Source organism: Hyla sarda, chromosome 2 (genome assembly GCF_029499605.1).
Source record: "Hyla sarda isolate aHylSar1 chromosome 2, aHylSar1.hap1, whole genome shotgun sequence".
Classification (NCBI taxonomy): domain Eukaryota; kingdom Metazoa; phylum Chordata; class Amphibia; order Anura; family Hylidae; genus Hyla; species Hyla sarda.
Window position 1 is genome coordinate 311,861,026 of NC_079190.1, and position 16,758 is coordinate 311,877,783.

General features: G+C 54.8%; 1 protein-coding gene across 5 annotated transcripts in view; it reads right to left on the reverse strand.

Moving 5' to 3' along the window:
- Positions 1-16,502, reverse strand: part of ZNHIT3 (zinc finger HIT-type containing 3) — a 181,930-nt gene extending 165,428 nt beyond the window's left edge. For 3 of the 5 annotated variants that reach the window (XR_008888852.1, XM_056557688.1, XM_056557686.1), the window contains exons 1-3: positions 16,369-16,502; positions 16,084-16,115; positions 4,144-4,215 (exon numbers count right to left, since the gene is read on the reverse strand). Coding sequence is in view for 4 of the 5 variants with exons in the window: in XM_056557688.1 (XP_056413663.1) it covers positions 4,144-4,215; positions 16,084-16,115; positions 16,369-16,481 (217 nt within the window). In the remaining variant the exon portion in view is untranslated. The remainder of the gene's footprint in view (positions 1-4,143; positions 4,216-16,083; positions 16,116-16,368) is intronic. The other 2 variants (XM_056557687.1, XM_056557689.1) reach the window with 2 other exon arrangements.
- Between the last annotated feature and the right edge of the window lie 256 nt (positions 16,503-16,758).

A 16,758-nucleotide genomic window follows, 5' to 3' on the forward strand; every position in this document is an offset into this window, starting at 1 on the left:
AGGAAAAGTAATATTTAAGATGTAGTGTGTACAGGGGAAAACTAGCGATAAAAGCCAGATGCAAGTTACACAATTACTAGAATTAAACTTGCCTGTATGTAAATGACTCATGGGCTCCAGCTGGAACAAAGGTGGTTAAGAAGGGGGCACCTGCAGCTGTTTTCAGCCTTTAAACTGCCGCTAAGAGACTTGTGCTAAGATATTTTTTTGAATATGTGGCAGAGGATCTGAGCTGTTAAAGAATACATTGCAATATTTTTGAGTTGCTAAGCGTCAACTGAAATGTGCTGCTAAGGAACAGAGAGAGCGCGAGAGCGAGAGCGCGAGAGCGCGCGAGCGCGAGAGCGAGAGCGAGAGCGCGAGAGCGAGAGCGCGAGAGCGAGAGCGAGAGGATCTGAGCTGTTAAAGAATACATTGCAATATTTTTGAGTTGCTAAGCGTCAACTGAAATGTGCTGCTAAGGAACAGAGAGAGCGCGAGAGCGAGAGGGAGCGAGAGCGAGAGGGAGCGCGAGCGAGAGGGAGCGCGAGCGAGAGGGAGCGCGAGCGAGAGGGAGCGCGAGCGCGAGGGAGAGGGAGCGCGAGCGAGAGGGAGCGCGAGCGAGAGCGAGCGGGAGCGCGAGCGAGCGGGAGCGCGAGCGAGCGGGAGCGCGAGCGAGCGGGAGCGCGAGCGAGCGGGAGCGCGAGCGAGAGGGAGCGCGAGCGCGAGGGAGCGCGAGGGAGCGCGAGGGAGCGCGAGGGAGCGCGAGGGAGCGCGAGGGAGCGCGAGGGAGCGCGAGGGAGCGCGAGGGAGCGCGAGGGAGCGCGAGGGAGCGCGAGGGAGCGCGAGGGAGCGCGAGGGAGCGCGAGGGAGCGCGAGGGAGCGCGAGGGAGCGCGAGGGAGCGCGAGGGAGCGCGAGGGAGCGCGAGGGAGCGCGAGGGAGCGCGAGGGAGCGCGAGGGAGCGCGAGGGAGCGCGAGGGAGCGCGAGGGAGCGCGAGGGAGCGCGAGGGAGCGCGAGGGAGCGCGAGGGAGCGAGAGGGAGCGCGGGCGAGAGGGAGCGCGGGCGAGAGGGAGCGCGGGCGAGAGGGAGCGCGGGCGAGAGGGAGCGCGGGCGAGAGGGAGCGCGGGCGAGAGGGAGCGCGGGCGAGAGGGAGCGCGGGCGAGAGGGAGCGCGGGCGAGAGGGAGCGCGGGCGAGAGGGAGCGCGGGCGAGAGGGAGCGCGGGCGAGAGGGAGCGCGGGCGAGAGGGAGCGCGGGCGAGAGGGAGCGCGGGCGAGAGGGAGCGCGGGCGAGAGGGAGCGCGGGCGAGAGGGAGCGCGGGCGAGAGGGAGCGCGGGCGAGAGGGAGCGCGGGCGAGAGGGAGCGCGGGCGAGAGGGAGCGCGAGCGAGAGGGAGCGCGAGCGAGAGGGAGCGCGAGCGAGAGGGAGCGCGGGCGAGAGGGAGCGCGGGCGAGAGGGAGCGCGAGCGAAAGGGAGCGCAAGAGAGCGAGCCAAAGGGAGCGCGAGCCAAAGGGAGCGCGAGAGCGAGCCAAAGGGAGCGCGAGAGCGAGCCAAAGGGAGCGCGAGAGCGAGCCAAAGGGAGCGCGAGAGCGAGCCAAAGGGAGCGCGAGAGCGAGCCAAAGGGAGCGCGAGAGCGAGCCAAAGGGAGCGCGAGAGCGAGCCAAAGGGAGCGCGAGAGCGAGCCAAAGGGAGCGCGAGAGCGAGCCAAAGGGAGCGCGAGAGCGAGCCAAAGGGAGCGCGAGAGCGAGCCAAAGGGAGCGCGAGAGCGAGCCAAAGGGAGCGCGAGAGCGAGCCAAAGGGAGCGCGAGAGCGAGCCAAAGGGAGCGCGAGAGCGAGCCAAAGGGAGCGCGAGAGCGAGCCAAAGGGAGCGCGAGAGCGAGCCAAAGGGAGCGCGAGAGCGAGCCAAAGGGAGCGCGAGAGCGAGCCAAAGGGAGCGCGAGAGCGAGCCAAAGGGAGCGCGAGAGCGAGCCAAAGGGAGCGCGAGAGCGAGCCAAAGGGAGCGCGAGAGCGAGCCAAAGGGAGCGCGAGAGCGAGCCAAAGGGAGCGCGAGAGCGAGCCAAAGGGAGCGCGAGAGCTAGCCAAAGGGAGCGCGAGAACGAGCCAAAGGGAGCGCGAGAACGAGCCAAAGGGAGCGCGAGAGCGAGCCAAAGGGAGCGCGAGAGCGAGCCAAAGGGAACGCGAGAGCGAGCCAAAGGGAGCGCGAGAGCGAGCCAAAGGGAACGCGAGAGCGAGCCAAAGGGAGCGCGAGAGCGAGCCAAAGGGAACGCGAGAGCGAGCCAAAGGGAGCGCGAGTCTGCCGCGTCTGAAGTGTTAACAGCTGTTAGCCCAGGGTCCCAACTATTGTTAGCAGCCAGGACCGACCCGGTGTGATGCGGGTTCACAGCATGACCGTGTTTTTCACACCGGAACCGGGCTTAGGGCGTACAGGTACGCCCTAAGTCCATAAGAGGTTTAAGGACTGTACTGATTAATTTTACATATTGTTGTGCCCGGGCTGCAAAAACAAAATAACCTTTGACTCACCTTCTTACGTTCCCCCATTGCTCCGGTATCTGCCTCAAAGGGGGAACGTAGGAAGGTGAGCCAAAGTTTATTTTCTTTATTTTTGCAGCCCGGGCACAGGAATATGTAAAATTCATCAGTACAGATGTCCTTTAATCATTTCCAGTGCTGCGGTATGCAACTAATTTATTTAAAGCATCGTCGGCTCACAGGAGGACGATGATGAGTTCCCTGATGTGGGAAGAGCCACTGTGGCTGATAATTGAAGAGGGAGGGGCGCGGCCAGTATTGCGGTATAGGAAAAATACATACAGCGGTATTCGGTATGAAGCGGTATACCGCCCAACGGAAACTATACAAATTTAGTTTGACCACAAGGTGAATGGCGTTAAATCTCTCTCTCATTACATCACCTTATCAGGCGATGTTCCCTGGTATCAGCTTAGCTCCAGTTACGGAATATAAAAAGCTAATCGGGATTAATGCCAAGCCAGAAATCTCTCTCCAGAAGGAAAGAGTACCCATCTGCAGACAGCTGTTTCGGGGTTCTTGCCCCTCGTCAGTACAGAGCAGGGTGACCTGGCTTGGCTGAGATGAGGGGCCTTAGACCAACTTAACAGGATGAGTATTTAACTCAGGGAGAGTTCACCACTCCTGGTTTGGTCATTTAGTCCATGGACAAGTTTTTTTATTTTTTATTTCCACGCCCCTGCTTTTAATGCAGATTATCTAAAGTCATTGTCATTGTGAGTGACCATTGCCAGTGGGGGGGGGGGCGACAAGTGTTGGGGACAGCATGACAGGTTGCCGCGCCTCCGTCTCTGCCACTTTGCCCCCTTTCCTGCCACTTCCTGCAAGCCGAAATCAAAGCCCCTGAACGGAGGTACCTCTCCTGCGTGGATCCTTTGCCATGGAGGCAGCTTTGTACTGGTCTGCTCTTGGCTCCCTGGGTCTGGGTCCCCGGAGATGTGGGCTGGTCTGCGGGATCAACTTGCAGCCAACCAGCACCACGAGCGGGGGCCCGCACTTGGGGCTGCTCCTCCCTCATGCTCCTCCCCCTGCTGGGAGTCATGCATCCATCTGGGTGTGGGGGAGCAAGACTGGACCATCTCAGTGGGAGAGCGTGGTGAGGCTCTACCTTCCCCCCCTCTGCTATGCACGGCCCCATGTGTCATAAAAAGCGCAGCACCTATGACGTAACTGGCTACTGCCACCTACACTGAAGGAACACCGAGCGAAAAACTTTGTGATGGAGGCTATGCCTCTGTCTCCACTGGGAGGTGATTTTTTTATCGAGGTCTTCTTACTACTGTGATGGAGCAATATAAGAACTGTATGGCGGTCCTGTTAATATTCTTAACAGAGTGGAGTATAATCATAGCCTGGAGGTTTAGATGGCAGCTCTTGAGACTTTATATTCCTAAAGATCATTTTCTTTATTTTTTTTATTTGTACTTTTTTCTAAATACACAGTGATAAACACGTTCCCTAGAAACTTCCCATAAATATATTATTTGCAGTCTCATGAAAACACAAATAAACCTATTAAGAAAACCCTGATATTTATGTGAAATGTATCAAATCAAATTCAGATTAATTATGACCTTTGCATTTTGTAAAATAAATGTGAAATGAATAAAAATAAAAAGATGATTACTGGTACCTTTCCTTTGCAACACTTCTGGTAAACTTGTCAAATGCGATGACCTGATGGCTTCTTTTGGTGCACACCCTTCTTTAACAGGAAAAAAAAAAAAAAAAAAAAAAAAAAAAATTGTTAGAGGGACAATTATGAGTAACTATGAAATCTGCCTGCTTCGAATACAGGAGGTGATGACTGCTATGAAAAAGTAGAGAATTTACGGCAAGTCCAAAATTCTCTCTCGCAGCTTCTATTGGGGGACACAGGACCATGGGGGACATGTGTCAAAGATTTTACCCGTTTTGTGTGTATTTTTTTGCGCAAGCCATTTTTTTTGCGCACGTTTTGGTAGAGCATGTCCTCCAGATGTGGCTGAATCGGGGTACCTTGGAGTGACATCTATAGTACACATGGATTTATTAACTGCGTACTTTTTCTTTACACTATAAATTTTGCCGCAAGAGCTGTTTTTTTTTCCCAAATATAAGCCATCTTGAGCTTAACGTAGCAAGATGCTCTAAATCATCGATTCTATTTTCCAAAGAGTGGATTGAGGAGATTACTTTATTTACACGCAATTTATTTAGCTCCTCTGCGCATAATTTAGAATTCGGGAAAAGGGGTAAACTGCTTCTACCATACACAAATAACGATACATGTCCCCCCATGGGTATATGCTGCTTGCCAGAGGAGGCCAACACTAGGCAAAAAACAAAAGGATGGCTCCTCCCGGCAGGATATACCCACCCCCTGCTCTGAGAAACTCAGTTTTAGTCCCAAAGCAGAAGGAGAGCCAACCAACAAAATAAAAAAAAAAGTCCGAACACAACACCCAGAAAAAAGGGAAACTGACAAAAAAGGGAGAACGCCCCCACCCCGGAAGGGCAGAAAACCGACTGTCCGCAACAAATACAATGGGCGGGTGCTGTGACCCCCAATAGAAGCTCTGAGAAAGAATTTACCGTAAGTCCAAAATTCTACTTTTCTCGAGCGCTTCATTGGGGAAGACAGCACCATGGAATGTCCTAAAGCAGTCCCTGGGGAGGGCATGCCAACCCTGACAGAAAAAAGGCTCAGGTGGACCCCTGAACTGCCGCCTGTAAAACCTTGGGGCCCAGGCCTGCGTCGGAGGATACAAAAGTATGCACACGGTTAAACTTGGAAAAGGTATGCAGCGACGACCAAGTCGCCACCTTGCAGACCTGTAGGGCTGAGGCCCCATGACTGACCGCCCAGGAGGCCCCCCACCGTACGGGTGGAGTGAGCCGTCAGGCAGAAGGGAGGCACCTGACCCTTACAGCGGTACACCTCCGAAACGGCAGAGTGAATCCACCGAGAGATTGCGGACTTGGAGGCAGAGAGCCCTATTGAGCCGCCCTTCGGCGAGCACAAATAGGGAGTCAATCCGCCGAAAGGAGGAGGTGACCAACAAATAGGTCCACACTGCTCGGACCAAATCCAGCTTATGAAGCAGGCGCTCGCGCGGGTGAGAAGGGGACGGTCAGACGGAACGTAACACTAGGTCCTCTTTCAAGTGCAAGGAAGACACGACCTTGGGCTGAAAAGGTGGTACTGGCCAAAGAACCGCCTTGACCTGGTGAACCACCAGAAAGGGTGCATGGCAGGAGAGGGCAGCCAGTTCCGAGTTCCAGCGAATGGAAGTGATGGCGACTAAAAAGGCCACCTTCCAGGAGAGGAAACGAAGAGAGACCTGAGAGAGGCTCAAATTGAGCGCCCTGAAGGGCATCCAACACTAGGTTAAGGTCCCAAGGCGCGGTGGAAGGCCAAAAAGGCGGGACCTCGTGTGAGCCACACCCTGCAAAAAGAGAATTGAGGTGGCAGAATCTGTGGTGGCGTAACTTAGGAAGTCTTCCTCCCAGTTGTCGATCCCAGGAATGTGCCCCGCCGAAAGGGCTAGAACGTGAAGCTCTGCCCAATGGAGGATCTTCACGGCCTCTCATGGCCACCGAGCTGCGGGTGCCTCCTTGGCGATTGATGTATGCCACAGCCGTGACGTCAGTTTGAACCCGGACTGGGAGGCCCCCAAGCAGGCAGCCCCAGTGCCGAAGGCACAGGAAGATTGCCTGCAATAGGGAGTCCGGTCCCTGAAGACCCCTCCCGTGGTCAGGACGCGCCAATGGAGAGGAAGAAATGAGCCACCCTCTTGGAGAAGGGGGGACTGGTGCCACCAAAGGAGGGAATGGCGCACTTGGGGAGGAAGCCGAATCCTGTGGTGAAGAGACAGGGGAGACTTGTCCCACTGAGATAGAATGGCCAACTGGAGCGGACGGCACAGAAATTGAGCAAAAGGGACCGCCTCTATGGAGTCCACCATCTTGCCCAGAATGGACATGCAGGTGCGAATGGAGAACGCGCCCGAAGAGAGCGGATCCCCGACAGAAGCTGCCGGAGCTGGTCCTCCGGTAGAGGGGACGAGCAGCAGCAGTGTCGAAGCGGATCCCGAGAAAAATCAGGGACCGAGACGGGGACAGATTGGACTTTGCACGGTTGATGATCAAACCGAATCTGGAAAGCGTCTGAAGGGTGATGCTGAGGCCGACCCGATTCTGTTCCAGAGTGGGTGCCTTGACGAGAAGGTAGTCCAAGTAGGGAAGCACCGAGATGCCCCAAGAGTGGAGGAGGGCAACCACAGCGGTGAGCGTCTTGGTAAAAACTCGTGGGGCAGTTAACAAGCCGAAGGGCAGGGTGACAAATTGGAACTGACCCTCGGGCACCGCGAACCTGAGGAAACGCTGGTGAGCCGTAAAGATAGGGATGTGTAAGTAGGCATCCCGGATGTCCACGAAGGAGATGAACTCTCCCTGAACCATGGAAGCGACAACGATCGCAGAGACTCCATCCGAAAATGCCGAAGGCAGACATGACGGTTCAGGAGCTTCAGGTCGAGAATCGGACGAACTGAACCGTCCTTTTTGGGAACTACGAAGACGTTCGAGTAGAACCCCGAAAAACATTCCCAGGGAGGGACTGGCACAATCACTCCCTGAGAGAGAAGAGTGCAAAGGGCCACCTGAAAGGAGACCGAGGAGGGTGGGACTGGAAGAAATGATCCCGGGGCCTAGAAGCGAACTCTATGCGATAACCCTGAGACCTGGACCTGCGCCAGCCAAAACATCCCGAAAAAGGGGACAGGCGACCACCCACCCGAAGGGAAGCTTCGGATGGGGGCACACCCTCATAGCGTGGGGGGCTTGCGAGTCCCAGATTTGGAAGAGGGGCGGGTGGTATGAGGTCCTGATTTCCAGGACGGGCGAGTCTTCAAGGACGGGGCCCTCTTTTGCTGTGAAACAGGGGTTCTGTCCGAGCGACCCGAGAAACTAAAGGGACGAGAGGAAGAAGTCCGTCTCCAAGGATCCGAGCGGCGTGGTCAATTTTGGGGCAAGAGCGAACTTTTGCCCCCTGTGGCCTCAGAAATGATCTCGTCAAGGCGTTTACCAAATAACAGATACCTGAAAAGGAAGCTCAGTGAAAGAGTTTAGAGGCAGCATCGGCATTCCAAGCCTTAAGCCACATGGAGCATCTGATAGCCACAAAGTTGCCCAAGGCGAAGGCCGGACTCCAAAGAAGCCCAGCAGAGGTAGTCCCCTGCATGTGCGATTTGTTGCACCAAGTCCACCAGATCAGCAGAGGAGGTGCCCGCCAAGATCCCTTGGGGCAGTTGACCAGCCCAGATCGACAGGGCTTTGGATACCCAAGTAGAGGCAAAGGTCGGGGACCGGACAGCCCCTGCCGCCTCAAAGGCAAATTTCACCAGGTGCTCAATACGTTTGTCCGATGGATCCTTAAAAGAAGCATCAGCCAGCGGCAGGGTAGTAGACTTGGACAGTCTAGACACAGGAGGGTCCACCGTAGGAGGAGAGGACCACTTGGTAACTAACTCCTGCGGAAAGGGAAAGAGAGCCTAGAGCTTCTTAAACCTGTGCAAGCGCCTAACCGGTTGCTTCCAGGCCGCATCCAACAGGTCGTCAAATTCAGCATGTGGGCTGAATACCATGGGAGCCTGACGAGAGCGGTGAAAGGAGACTTCAGGGGCAGCTCCGGAAGTTCCTGGGTCCTGCAGGTGAAAGGTGTCCCTGACTACCGACACCAGACTTTCAACCATATCTGACATGCAGGAGGTCAGAACCGCCGGGACACAGGAGGACCCTGCAACACAAAGGAGAGCCAGTGACAATAAAGAGCCGGGGAGCTGATGCACGCCGCCCGAGGAAACAGACACGTGCCGCACAGCTAGGAAGAGAGCCCCCCCAAAGCAACAGATGAGGGGGGCCCAAGGTGCAAATACCTCCCCAATAGCCACCAAGCTGCCCCACCTAAAAGAGGGGAAAGGAGGGGAAGGTGGGGGGGGAATACTTACCCAGAAGGACTTCATACTCACCCACAATTCTGTAGTCTTCGAACAGCTAGGGCCTCCTGCCTTTTGCCGGCATGGCGAACAGGGGCGAATGGGGGAGCCGGACCCACCAGGCGCTGGTAATTGGCGCAGAGGGGTTAACAGCCCATTCTCAGCTCCATGCACCGTGCCCCTAGCTTGAATGTGGGGGGGGGGGGGGGGGGAATCAGTTGGCTGCATGCTACTGTCCCCCACGCTAGAGAAAACAAAAAAGGGAGAGAAAATCTAGCTAGACAGCTGAAGCTAGGAAAAAAACAAAAAGAATAAAGACGAGGCCTGGAGAGACCCCAGACCTGGGTCTACCTCCCCTGACACGAAGCTAAAAACTGAGTTGCTCAGAGCAGGGGGCGGATATATCCTGCCGGGAGGAGCCAGCCTTCTTTTGTTTTTTGCCTAGTGTCAGCCTCCTAGTGGCAAGCAGCATATACCCATGGTCCTGTGTCCCCCAATGAAGCGCTTGAGAAACAGTCATTTAACCCCTAAATGTTGCGATCAACATTGACTTAAATGGGCACTGTCAGATATAAAAACCTTTTGATATGTTGTAAAGCATGCAAAACCAAATAGGTTTTGCAATTGCTTTTATTAAAAAAAATTCAGTATTTCATACTGAAAAAGCCAGTCAAAAAAAATTGCCCACCTGCCTACTGAGATGCATACCAGCCCTGCAGTATTCACTGGTCAACACCTACATCATGGACCCACTTCACGATTGACAGGGCTGCATGCAGGTACAAGCTCTCTCCCAGCCCCCTCACTCTGCCTGCCTGTATTTACTTTCACTTTATCTCTGTGTGAGAAGCATGGGGAGGGGCAGAAGCACAGTGCTGGCAGTGAGCAGGACTAAAAAAAAATAAAAAATTAAAATTCCTCTTTTTAAACAAAAGTGTCCCTGTATATGTGTGTGGTGTGTGGTGTGTGTGTGTGTGTGTGTGTGTGTGTGTATATACACATATACATACACACGCGCATGGATGTGGAATTCCTATCGCCCGATGCCCGAGACGTGTAGCTCCGGGCGCCGGGCAGGTGAATTTTTCCGGCCCTTAGCCCGGCTTCAGCAGGGCTAAGGCAAGAAGGGCTAAGGCAAGCAGGGCCGGACCTGACAAGCGCTGCAGCGATCAGCGGTCTGTATAGAGCGGGCTCCGGACACCTGCCCGCTCCATACTCTGCAGCCCTCAGCTGTGGAAACTTGCGTTCTTCCTCCCCGTGCAGAGCTGCATCCTCTGCTTTCACTCCCCCCAGCTTTAGCTTCAGAGAGCTGAGGGAAGGAGTGGAAGCAGCAGAGAGTCCCCCCTTCAGACGGCAGCAGGCCTCCCGCCCCCCCCCCCTTCAGACGGCAGCAGGCCTCCCCCCCCCCCCTTCAGACTGCAGCAACAGCAGGGCCCCCCCTTCAGACTGCAGCAACAGCAGGGTCCTCCCCCCCCCCTTCAGACAGCAGCAACAGCAGGGTCCTCCCCCCCCCCTTCAGACAGCAGCAACAGCAGGGTCCTCCCCCCCCCCTTCAGACAGCAGCAACAGCAGGGTCCTCCCCCCCCCCTTCAGACAGCAGGGTCCTCCCCCCCCCTTCAGACAGCAGCAACAGCAGGGTCCTCCCCCCCCCTTCAGACAGCAGCAACAGCAGGGTCCCCCCCCCCCTTCAGACAGCAGCAACAGCAGGGCCCCCCCCCCTTCAGACAGCAGCAACAGCAGGGCCCCCCCCCTTCAGACAGCAGCAACAGCAGGGCCCCCCCCCCTTCAGACAGCAGCAACAGCAGGGTCCCCCCCCCCTTCAGACAGCAGCAACAGCAGGGTCCCCCCCCCCTTCAGACAGCAGCAACAGCAGGGTCCCCCCCCCCTTCAGACAGCAGCAACAGCAGGGTCCCCCCCCCCCTTCAGACAGCAGCAACAGCAGGGTCCCCCCCCCCCTTCAGACAGCAGCAACAGCAGGGTCCCCCCCCCCCTTCAGACAGCAGCAACAGCAGGGTCCCCCCCCCCCTTCAGACAGCAGCAACAGCAGGGTCCACCCCTTCAGACAGCAGCAACAGCAGGGTCCCCCCCTTCAGACAGCAGCAACAGCAGGGTCCCCCCCCCCCTTCAGACAGCAGCAACAGCAGGGTCCCCCCCCCCCTTCAGACAGCAGCAACAGCAGGGTCCCCCCCCCCTTCAGACAGCAGCAACAGCAGGGTCCCCCCCCCCCCTTCAGACAGCAGCAAAAGCAGGGTCCGCCCCCCCTTCAGACAGCAGCAAAAGCAGGGTCCGCCCCCCCTTCAGACAGCAGCAACAGCAGGGTCCCCCCCCCCTTCAGAAAGCAGCAACAGCAGGGTCCCCCCCCCCTTCAGAAAGCAGCAACAGCAGGGTCCCCCCTTCAGACAGCAGCAACAGCAGGGTCCCCCCCCCTTCAGACAGCAGCAACAGCAGGGTCCCCCCCCTTCAGACAGAAGCAACAGCAGGGTCCCCCCCCCTTCAGACAGCAGCAAAGGGTCCCCCCCCCCCCTTCAGACAGCAGCAACAGCAGGGTCCCCCCCCCTTCAGACAGCAGCAACAGCAGGGTCCCCCCCCCCCTTCAGACAGCAGCAACAGCAGGGTCCCCCCTTCAGACAGCAGCAACAGCAGGGTCCCCCCCCTTCAGACAGCAGCAACAGCAGGGTCCCCCCCCTTCAGACAGCAGCAACAGCAGGGTCCCCCCCCCTTCAGACAGCAGCAACAGCAGGGTCCCCCCCCTTCAGACCGCAGCAACAGCAGGGTCCCCCCCCTTCAGACAGCAGCAACAGCAGGGTCCCCCCCCCTTCAGACAGCAGCAACAGCAGGGTCCCCCCCCCTTCAGACAGCAGCAACAGCAGGGTCCCCCCCTTCAGACAGCAGCAACAGCAGGGTCCCCCCCCTCCCCCTTTGTCGTGGAAATATTTTCTTGTTTGTCACATTGCCTTCATGGTGAGTATAATGTTGTGCAGTGTGGTTTGTTGCTATTGGCTAAGCTGCAGATGTGTTGGTGGTCAGTGACGTGCAGGCCTCAGTGCACAATGTTGTAACCATATAGTAACGTGTCTGTGTCCACTGTGGGAGTGCCTTTGAGACAGTGGCTGTAGGTGTGACACCTGATACTGAATATGTGGGCAGCTGGCCTCCCGCCCCCCTTCAGACGGCAGCTGGCCTCCCGCCCCCCCTTTAGACGGCAGCTGGCCTCCCGCCCCCCCTTCAGACGGCAGCTGGCCTCCCGCCCCCCCTTCAGACGGCAGCTGGCCTCCCGCCCCCCCTTCAGACGGCAGCTGGCCTCCCGCCCCCCCTTCAGACGGCAGCTGGCCTCCCGCCCCCCCTTCAGACGGCAGCTGGCCTCCCGCCCCCCTTCAGACGGCAGCTGGCCTCCCGCCCCCCCTTCAGACGGCAGCTGGCCTCCCGCCCCCCCTTCAGACGGCAGCTGGCCTCCCGCCCCCCCTTCAGACGGCAGCTGGCCTCCCGCCCCCCCTTCAGACGGCAGCTGGCCTCCCGCCCCCCCTTCAGACGGCAGCTGGCCTCCCGCCCCCCCTTCAGACGGCAGCAACAGCAGGGCCCCCCCCCCCCTTCAGACAGCGGCAGCAGCAGGGCCCCCCGCCCCCTTCAGACAGCGGCAACAGCAGGGCCCCCCCCCCCTTCAGACAGCGGCAACAGCAGGGGCCCCCCCCCCCTTCAGACAGCGGCAACAGCAGGGGCCCCCCCCTTCAGACAGCGGCAACAGCAGGGTCCCCCCCCTTCAGACAGCGGCAACAGCAGGGTTCCCCCCCTTCAGACAGCGGCAACAGCAGGGTCCCCCCCCTTCAGACAGCGGCAACAGCAGGGTCCCCCCCTTCAGACAGCAGCAACAGCAGGGTCCCCCCTTCAGACAGCAGCAACAGCAGGGTCCCCCCCCCCCCTTCAGACAGCAGCAACAGCAGGGTCCCCCCCTTCAGACAGCAGCAACAGCAGGGTCCCCCCCCCCTTCAGACAGCAGCAACAGCAGGGTCCCCCTCCCCTTCAGACAGCAGCAACAGCAGGGTCCCCCCCCCTTCAGACAGCAGCAACAGCAGGGTCCCCCTCCCCTTCAGACAGCAGCAACAGCAGGGTCCCCCCCCCCTTCAGACAGCAGCAACAGCAGGGTCCCCCCCCCTTCAGACAGCAGCAACAGCAGGGTCCCCCCCCCTTCAGACAGCAGCAACAGCAGGGTCCCCCCCCCTTCAGACAGCAGCAACAGCAGGGTCCCCCCCCACCCCTTCAGACAGCAGCAACAGCAGGGCCCCCCCCCCCCCCTTCAGACAGCAGCAACAGCATGGCCCCCCCCCCCCCTTTGTCGTGGAAATATTTTCTTGTTTGTCACATTGCCTTCATGGTGAGTGTAATGTTGTGCAGTGTGGTTTGTTGCTATTGGCTAAGCTGCAGATGTGTTGGTGGTCAGTGACATGCAGGCCTCAGTGCACAATGTTGTAACCATATAGTAACGTGTCTGTGTCCACTGTGGGAGTGCCTTTGAGACAGTGGCTGTAGGTGTGACACCTGATACTGAATATGTGGGAGTGGCTACTGTAACCCCTCCCTCTTTGTTGTGTACATAAATAAACTGAACACTGACCTCTCCAGAAGATTCTTGCTATGCTGGAGGAGGAATCAGTTGCTGGGTCACTGTCTGTCTGTGTTTAATCAACTATAGCGAATTAGTTATCCTGGCAGACACCACTGAGACGGAATTATTACAAGTCTAGATTTTCTACAACACCTTCAGACAGCAGCGACAGCAGCAACAGCAGCAGGCCCCCCCCCCCCCCCCCCCCCCCCCCGGTTTAGTCAGCAGCCCCTCTCTAGATAGCAGTAGTCCTTGCAGACAGCTCACCTGTGGCTGTCCTCTGTTGGGTGCTCCACTGCCCCGTTCTCCCGTCCGCATCATGGCGTCCTATGGAGGAGCATGACATATAAGTCACTCTGCTTCCTCCGTAGCATTACGCTGGGTGCAACGGAAGAAGAGTGACGTGTGTGTCACATGCTCTTCCATGGAACACTATGATGCAGACTGGAGAACGGGACAGCGGAGCGACACCAGGTATCGGGCATGGTATCGGGGACATTAAATGAGTCCCCGATACCATGCAAATGGCTAGTATCGGCCCCGATACTAGTATCAGTACATCCCTATTATATACTCACCTTGCTATTCACCCGGTACATACTGCCCCATAGGAAGCTCTGTTTTTTTATTTCTTTTCTGTAGCTACATAAACAAAAATAAAATAAAAAGGGTATCGCCGTGTGAACTATAAAAACTAAAATAAAAATTGTGAACCAAGTGGTTAATGGTTTCTACGTAAAAAAAAAAATACCAAAGTGCAGAATTGCGTATTTTTGGTCACTTTGTATACCCTAACATTTTTTATAAAAAGCAATCAAAAAAGTCCCATCAAAAATCTACAATGCATTTGTCGGTAAAAATAACACCTTATCTTTATTCTGTGGGTCCATACAATTAAAATGATACCCTAAATAGGTTTGATACATAGTTTTTATCGGTACCATTTTTGTTTTGATCAGACTTTGATCTCTTTTTATTCATTTTTTTATGGTATAAAAAAGTGACCAAAAATACGCCATTTTGGAATTTTACGTGTGCCATTGACCGTGCGGTTTAATTAATGATAAATGTTTATAGTTGGGACCTTTACACACGCGGCAATACAATATATGTTTATATTTATTTACATTTTTTTTAAATGGGAAAAGGGGGGTAATTTAAACTTTTTAGAAAGGAATCACATTAACTTTGGATAGGGGATACCGTATATACTAGAGTATAAGCAGAGTTTTTCAGCACGATTTTTCGTGCTGAAAAGGCCCCCCTCGGCTTATACTCGAGTGAACTCTCCGCCTGTTAATCCCTTCTCAGTGGTCGTCAACCTGCGGACTGTGAATTTATGGAACGGTCTACCTCAGGAACTGGTCACAGCAGGAACAATTAACAGCTTTAAAGCAGGGTTAGATACATTCCTGGAACAAAACAACATTAATGCTTATGCAGAATTATAAAACTACATCCCTTTCCCTTATCCTCTTACATCCTTCCCTTCAATCCCCTGGTTGGACTTGATGGACGTATGTCTTTTTTCAACCATACTAACTATGTAACTATGTAATGACCTCCAGAGGTTTCAAAACTCCAACTCCCAGCATGCCTGGACAGCCATCGGCTGGGTGTTGTAGTTTTAAAACCTCTGGAGGTCCGCAGGTTGAAGACCACTGCGGCCTTCATCATCATCCAGCCCCCCCTTTTTTTTGTACTCTCCAACCCTCGGTGGGAAGTTAGGGTGAGCTAGTCCGGGCCATCTATGCTGCAGGTTGTCCATTTTCACCGGGGGGGGGACCTCTTCTCCGCCCTTTGGGCCCGGACTAGTGACGTTGCCTTGACGACGACGCACAGGGACGTTCATGCGCAACGTTCCTGTGCGTCCTCGTCTCACGGCACCGTCACTAGTCCAGGGCAGGGCCCGAAGAAGAGCCCCCCGCCCCCGATGAAAACGGACAGCATGCAACGACTAACCCTCCCCACCTGCAGCATAGATGGCCCGGACCAGCTCACCCTAACTTCCCGCCGAGGGGAGTACAAAACAAAGGGGGGGGGGGGGGGGCTGGATAATGACGAAGGCCGCAGTGATCTTCAACCTGCAGACCTCCAGAGGTTTCAAAACTACAACACCCAGCATGCCCGGATTTGGTAGTTTTGCAACATCTGGGAGTTGTAGTTTTGCCACATCTGGAGGTCCGCAGGTTGAAGACCACTGATGAAGGGATTGACAGGCGGTGATGATGAAGGGGAGGATGATGACAGGGGTCTGGATGATTCCACCCCCCCACCCTAGGCTTATAGTTGAGTCAATAACTTTTCCTGGGTTTTTGGGGTAAAATTAGGGGCCTCGGCTTATATTCGGGTAGGCTTATACTTGAGTATATACAGTAAGTGTTTTCCCCTACAGTTGTCCTTTAGGTGTAAAGGAACTATGATTGGATGATCCTGGATATGATCCTTCTCAGCACTCCAGGCTGCACTTCCTGTGTTTGGACTTCTGCCAGGCCAGCACGAGGCCAAAGTCTGTGCATGAGACTCCTTACCATAAGGAGTGCAATAGCAAAAATTAATTTAATGAGAGTTACCATTTAAGAACGGTGACAGACAGAACGAGCCCCAACAGGAAAACAAACTAAGCACGTGTGACTCAGGCTTTTTAGGATTGCTGTGGGATGTATTCAAACACAACTACTGTACATTAATAACAAGGCAGGCACATGAGATACACAGGGCAAAACTTGCAAATGAAAAAAAAAAAGTTTGGTAATGTTGTCTCAGTAAGCAAGTCTAAAATTACATATAATTGGCGGGAGAACCCCTTTATTGTTGGCTGTCTGGGGGTTGTTTGTGGCAAAGCCCAGTGGCAATGTGAAAGTAGTCCCTCTAAACAGAACTCTACAAGAACATAGCCGAAGCAAACTTTTTTTTTTCACTTTTATTTCAATGTTTTTTTGCTTCCGAGTTAGTTTTGTAGTGATAGGTATAATAAAATAAAAATAGGGATTACCTTTATGTTTCTTACTGCAGCCAAGAGAGCAACTGATAAAAAGAAGGGAATGAGGTAACGTAAATAGATTGTTTATCAGGCTATAGCACTACACATAATCAGAATACAACGTCTAGAACAACTGGACCTGATGCTGTAAGAAAATAAGGCAGCATAAACTCATTATGATAAGTGGGGAACGGCATATACTGCAGAGATTTAAAAAAAAAAAAAAAAAAAAAGAAGAGCGAAGCAAACAGTACGAGCATTTCCCGGCACAATTTTACACCTAGAAGCTGAACTTACTAACGAAGCATGCAACGAGGACAGCGGTACTTAGCAGTTTTCACAGAACACACTGAGCACGAGTCTTCCATATTGACTTTACAAGAACGCCCACCCACAGGAAAGACGTGCATTTTCTTCACGGTATTAGCGAGTTTCCGTTTCCGGGAAAAGCTATTAGATGTCACGTGACAATACCATTCTCGCGATCTCCATGACGTCATAACCGAGCGTTACCTAGCTAGATATATTGTCATGCAGCTATTTTCCAGCGTTCAATCCTATTTTGTTAAACGGGGTCTCGTTTTACAGAGTGCAAATGAAAGAGAATACCAAAGACAAGCACAGGTTAAAATGCCTGGAAAGCAAAATGTACAACTTAAATGGGGCATGCTAACAAGGATAGACATT